At 44.9% G+C, this 6470-nt stretch overlaps 1 protein-coding gene across 2 annotated transcripts in view; it reads right to left on the bottom strand.

Moving 5' to 3' along the window:
* KDM2B (lysine (K)-specific demethylase 2B) overlaps positions 1 to 6470 on the bottom strand; it is a 123605-nt gene that overhangs the window by 54326 nt on the left and 62809 nt on the right. For both annotated transcript variants that reach the window (XM_012663452.1, XM_012663451.1), the window contains exon 12: positions 2844 to 2930. In XM_012663452.1, the coding sequence (XP_012518906.1) occupies positions 2844 to 2930 (87 nt within the window). The remainder of the gene's footprint in view (positions 1 to 2843; positions 2931 to 6470) is intronic.

Here is a 6470-nt window from a genome sequence, read left to right as displayed (position 1 = left end):
CGCATAGTGTCTGATTCCAATATATGACATGTCACATAGGCCAATCCATGGAGACGGAAAGTAGATGAGTAGTTGCCAGGGGCTAGTGGGAGGAAGAGGAAGCTTAGGGGAGAGGGGACTGACCACTGATGAGGTTTCTTTAGACTCATACCCCATAAGTGTCGTTAAATGTCACCTGTTCTGACTCCTCCCTCCCCACAACCCTGTCCCTCCCAGCTTGAGGCCTCCAACCTCTCCCACCAGCACGACAATACAGCCACGCTGCACTGTGTGCACACCAGCGTTTATAAACCCATCCTCTGCAGGAGTCTTAGATAAAGTCTACTCCCCTTAGAAGCTACCTTCCTGTTTCTAGGCCTTCAGAGGAAATGGAACACAGTTTTGGTTTTCTTTTAAACAGTGCCTATAAACCCCTCAGGGGGTGGGCTAGAGCCTCGGGCTCAGAAGACAGGGCATATCTGTCGACCTGACGTGATTTCCCTGTCAGAGGATCATGTGGGCCTCTCCACAAATTCTGAGGTTGCAGTGGGCAGTGGCAAGTTTGTTTGTCCAAAAGCCAGTGTTCTGTGAACCCTACTCCTTCCCCTGGAGCAATGCCTCAGCTAGGAGGGAAGGAGGCAGGGGGGCGAAGTCTCACCACTTTCCTTGTCAGGTTCAGGGAGGCCCCAGGCTGGCTGGGGTGTCTCAGGGAGCTGCCTCTGCAAGCAGAATCTGTGGTTTGATAAACAGCACTTGCGCGGTTACTGCACACGGAGGGGAAGAGCATCTTTAACACCCCGCACACTTTGCCGACTGGGGAAGGAAAGGCAGAACACACAGGGGGAATCCTTTTTCGCTATCGCCACCTACGTTTCTGCCAAGCTTCTAAGAGAATTTCATTCCCACGAGTAAGGGATGCCCTTTTCCCCCCAGCAAGTCCACATTTAGGAATGTACCCTAAGGAGATAATCAAACAAAAGTGAAAAGAATCTAGAACAGCACTGCCCCAATGGAAATGTAAGGCGAGCCACATATATACTTTGGAATTATTTTGTAGCCACATTTAAAAAGGTAAAAAGAAACAGTGAAATTAATCTTAATAATCCATTTTGCTTATATATCAAAAATATTATCATTTCAACTAAGGTTGCCCGATGTAGCAAGTAGAAATATAGAGCATTGGCCAGGTGCGGTGGCTCATGTCTGGAATCCTAACACTTAGGGAGTCCGAGGTGGGAGGATTGCTTGAGGCCAAGAGTTTGAGACCAGCCCGGGCAACACAGCGACACCCCATCTCTACAAAAAGTAAAAAAATTAGCCAAGCACAGTGACGCGTGCCTGTGGTCCCAGCTACTGGGGAGGCTGAGGCAGGAGGATCACTTGAGCCCAGGAGTTGGAAGCTGCAGTGAGCTATGATAATGCCACCACACTGTAGCCCAGACAGCATGAGACCCTGTCTAAAAAAGATACAGGGCACCCGATGAAATTTCTGCTGAACAATGAATAATTCTTTTGAGCATAAGTATATCTCATGCAATATTTGAGAGATACTCATACTAAAAAACTATTTGTTGTTTATCTAAAATTCATATTTAACTGGGTATCTTTTTTTAAATCTGGCAACAGTAATTTTGACATGCAATCCATATTAAGAAAAATTAACTAATGAGGTTTTTCACTTTTTTTGTACTAAGTCTTTGAAACTTGTTGGACATTTTACACTTATAGCACATCTCGGTCTGGGTTAGCCATGTTTCAGTGCTCAATAGCTACCTGTGGCCAGTATCTACCATTTTAGACAGCGCAGATCTAGAATTTTCCTCTCAGTGTTTTCTATATGATAGCAAAAAAAATCAGAAATGAGCAAAATACGCCAAGGGCTGCTTAAGTGCAACTGACATTGAGGAGTGCTAACCACCTTGTCCTGAGGGCTTTGAGTGTGTTAGTAATCTTCTTCGGTCCTGACGACCACGTGAAGGAAGTGCTGGTATAAAACCCCTTTCTACAAACGAGGGAAGTAAGGTCCAGGAAGCTTATGTAACTTGCCCGAGAAAGTGGAAGCCGAGCGTAGACAGACGGACAGCAGAGAGGTGGACTGACGCGTACATATCCCGCCTAGCCCAGCCTTTGGGAGGACACACACCAGAATGTCGCCGTTCCTCTGGGTGGTGGACTCTGAGGGGGGTGCTTGCTGAGTTTGGTCTTTGCTGTCAAACCAACCAAAATTGAGTACTTGGCTCTGTCCTAACAAGTGACTTCGCCTTTGTAAGCCTCAGTTTCCTCATCTGTAAAATGAGAGAGTCACACTCCCCCCGCCACAGGGGGGTTAGAGTCTACATAAGATCAGCGACGTGGAAGACCAGGCAACACCAACCTGCTCCTTAAGCCCTCAGTGATAAAACTATTACTATTCTTCCTAGTGTCTTTGACTTGTCCTGTTTGATTAGACATTTTTATGTTGGGCATCAGTCAGTTTTACCAAGAGAAAAAAGCTGTTTTCAAAAGAGGGCAGACCAGCCCGAGAAGCAGCTGGAGGAAAAGGAAGGAAGGAAGGAAAGAACAAGAGCGCGAGGGAAGGAGAGAATGAAAATCTACCAAGTGGCAGGGAAAGGTGAGGCATCGGCACGCCACAACTTTCCGAGTGACCACCAGGGGGCACTGCTTGCAGTTTCCACAGCTGGGTAAAATGATCCCTTTCAAAAAACAAAAACTTGCAATGAACAAATCACCAAAATCATTCACCTTAACTGGCATGCCCTCTCCCAGGAGCCCCCCCTGCCCAAAAAGCTGCCGACATTCATGCTACAGGAGGTGTGAGAGGCAGTGGGAGGCTGTCTCTCAGCTGTGGGCAGTCTGTGTCTTACCTTTGGAGTCTTCTTTGGCCAAGTGACCACGGGGACCCCAGTGATGGCCAGACTGGGGTCATCATCTGCATGCTCCTTCAGGACGTTCTGTGGCCAAACAAAGGAGCCATATTAGCCCAGGTGAAGGGGAGGTCTCTGAAGGGGGCTTGGTTGGTGGTAATCCAGCAAAAGACAGCGCTCTCCACAAAGTCAATGCCTGCCCGCTACTTCATCACCCCCCACACGTTCGATAGAAACCAAGTCACCAGGGTCCTCTGGGGTCTGCAAAACACACAATATCCCCCTCTCCAAAAATTTTTTTAAAAACGAAAATCACATACCTCCCTGTGACTTCCATGCATTTAGTGCCCATGATCACACTTATGACACCAAGCACTTGTCCCGAGCATCACAGGCTCTCTTGCACACATTTCATTTAACTCTTACCAAGTTCCCTGGGAGGGCTGGGGAGTGGCACCACAGATCCTCCAACGTACACAAATTCAACTATGTACTTAGGGAAACAAATAAACAAAACCAACTGTGAGATCTGGACACCTTTAAAGAGCCTTGACTCTGTCCTCTAAGTCAGGGGACCTCATGTATCCTAATCCTGGTGTGTAAAGACATGTAATTGTTCTTTGCAACATGGGTCCTAAACACAAGTCGATACGTGATCTGGTTTGACCAAGGATGGAGTCATCTGGCCAAATGCTGGCGGAAAAATTGTCTGTGCTGGACATACCGACAGGCTGGGTGGGGTTCTCCCACATGGCACATCATGTTCATTCCTCTGTGAGCAGTCTGAAGGTTCCTCAAGGCTAATTCTGACTCTACCAGATTTTGGCCTTGTGTGTGGCTGGACATTAGAATCTCATCTAGGTGTAAGATGCTACTCCAAGGAATTATCTAACATACAAGTGAGGTAACAAAGCTCAAAAAGGCTCAAAGGACTTGGATGCTGCCCCAGACTAGAGAGGGCAGGGCCCCTGAGCCCCACTCTCTAGCACTAGACCTTCCACCCCATGACCACATCAGACAGGGTTTTTCTTGGCTACATCCACAGCATGCCACAAAAAAAATGTGTTTAAGGACACTGACCTGTCACTGGCCTATTCTGAACCTCAATCATGAATTTTTGGATTGTATAAAAATACTCTTTCAGGGACATTGAAGAACAGAGTAAATCACACAGACAAACTTCACAGGAAGAGCAGAGGAGCTCAGAAGGTAAATGTAGGTGAAGATTATTTTAACTCACTTTCCCTAATCCACTTCACCAGAAATGACTCCATTTCACTTCTAATTTGCTCTCCTTATAGTCCTATTTTCCTGATCATCATTTGGTTGCCTGATTTTTCAAGATGTGCCTATTACTTCACACCAGCCTGAAGAAATCCCTCCTCTCCACACGGGAGGCAGCAACAGCACAGTAGTCAAGGGTGTTGGCTCCAGGACTGGCTGCCTGGGTTCAAATCCCAGCTCCAGCACATACAGCTTTCTCGAAGTCCCCACAGCCTATGTCAATGATTTATAAATGCTATTTATCAGCTGGGCATGGTAATCCCAACTCCTGGGGAGGCCGAGGCAGAAGGTTTGCCTAAACCTAGGAATTCTAGACCAGCCTGGGCAACACAGCAAGACCCTATCTCAAAAAAAAAAAACTTACAAATGCTATTTATAAAATATCTTGACTCACTGCCATATCCCCAATGCCTCATGCAATGACTAACTTATAGTAAGCTTCTAGTAAATAAAATTTAAAAAAAATAAGCCATAAATCGCCAAAGAGGGACATTCTATAAAATAACTGATCAGTACTCCTCAAAACTGTCGGGGTCACCAAAAATAAGGAAAGTCTGAGAAATTATGACAGCCAAGAGCAGTCTAATGAGACTAAATGTAACACCGTGTCCTGGGTGGGATCCTGAAGCAGAAAAAGGACATTAGGTAAAAACTGTGGGAATCTGAATAAGCCCATAGACTTCAGTTACAATAATCACGTGTCTACATTGATTCATTAATTGTAACGAATGTACTATCCTAATGTAAGATGTCAGTAATCGGGAAAAACTAGCTATGGGGGTTGTATATGGGAACTCTCAGTATCATCTACTGAATTTTTCTGTAAATCTAAAACTGTTCTAAAAAATAAAGTCGGTAAGTAAAAAATAATTTCAAAAAATGATAATCTGACAATAATAGCACAATAAAGCAAAATGGGATTCTTAGGTTACCAATTTCTCTAACATGCATGCAGCATATTTAAAAAGAAATAGAACAGAAACGAACCAAGAATGAACATGATTCACTAAGGTATGGACTTCATGTGGGGGATAAGAAAGGCTACCAAAGCCAAGTGTGGTGGCGCAAGCTTGTAGTCCCAGCTACTTGGGAAGCTGAGGCAGAAGGATCACTTGAGCCCAGGAGTTCAAGTTCAGTCTGGGTAATATGGCAAGACCCCATCTCAAAAAAAAAAAAAAAAAAAAAAAAAAGGCTGAATGAATGTAAGACAGTACAGTAAGACGTGCTGGTGCTTGCTCTGTGCAGGGCACTGCAATAAATATTTCACATCCACTCTCATTCGACCCTCTTAACACCTGTGACATTATGATTATTTTATCCATGGCACAGATGAGGAAACCAAGGTTTAGGTGGATGAAGGGAACTGTCCAACACCACACAGCTAGCAAGGGGTAGGGGCCGGGCTGAATCCTCATCAAGCCAACTTCTAAGTCTGTGCTCTCATCGTGACAGCATTCAGTTTAGCTCAAAAAAAAGGGGAGGCCCGTGTTCATAGCAGCATTACTCACAATAGCCAAAAGGTGGAAGCAACCCAAGTGCCTGTCGACAGATGAATGGTAAACAAAATGTGGTCTATTCATACAACAGAATATCACTCTGCCCAAAAAAAGGGAATTCTGACATATGCTACAATATGGATGAACCTCGAGGACATTATGGTAAATTAAACAAGCCAAGCACAAAAGAACAAATGCTGTATGATTCTACTTACATGCAGCACCTAGAGCAAATCGTAGAATGGTGGGCGCCAGGGGCTGTGGAGGGTGCAGAATGGGGAGCTAGTGCTTAATGGGGACAGAATTTTGGTTTTGCAAGATGAAAAAAGTTCTGGGGATGGATGGTGGTGATGGTTGCACAAAAATGTGAATGTCCTGAATGCCACTGAACTGTACACCTAAAGATGGTTAAAATGGTCAATTTTATGTTATATATATTTTATCACACTTTTTGAAAAGGGGAGAGGAAGTGGCGTACAGTAATCTCTCATTTTGTGGTTTCTCTTAATAACCCTTATGAATTTCACACCCTCCCGAACATATATCAGTATTTGTTTTTTTAATAATAATATTTCCCCTTCCCCCTAAAAGTTCATTAAAGAAAAAAGGGCTTTTCAGAAAGACGTTCCTTCCATGTTTAGCCAAAGCCTTTCAATTCCCCCTCATATGTCCCACAGGACTTTCTGCCCGCTTGGCCCAATCCCAAACTCTAGGTGGGGGGCGACAAACTCAAACACCTCCAGGAACCAGGTAGTAAAGTGAAAGATGTAAATAGACTAGGGCAATAGGGAATGGTGAGGCCTGTGGCAAACTGGAGAACACATGCCCCATTTAAAGATGCAAATGC

This window comes from Propithecus coquereli, unplaced genomic scaffold (genome assembly GCF_000956105.1).
Source record: "Propithecus coquereli isolate 6110/MARCELLA unplaced genomic scaffold, Pcoq_1.0 Scaffold81, whole genome shotgun sequence".
Lineage (NCBI taxonomy): Eukaryota > Metazoa > Chordata > Mammalia > Primates > Indriidae > Propithecus > Propithecus coquereli.
This window is presented reverse-complemented; position numbering and strand designations above follow the sequence as displayed.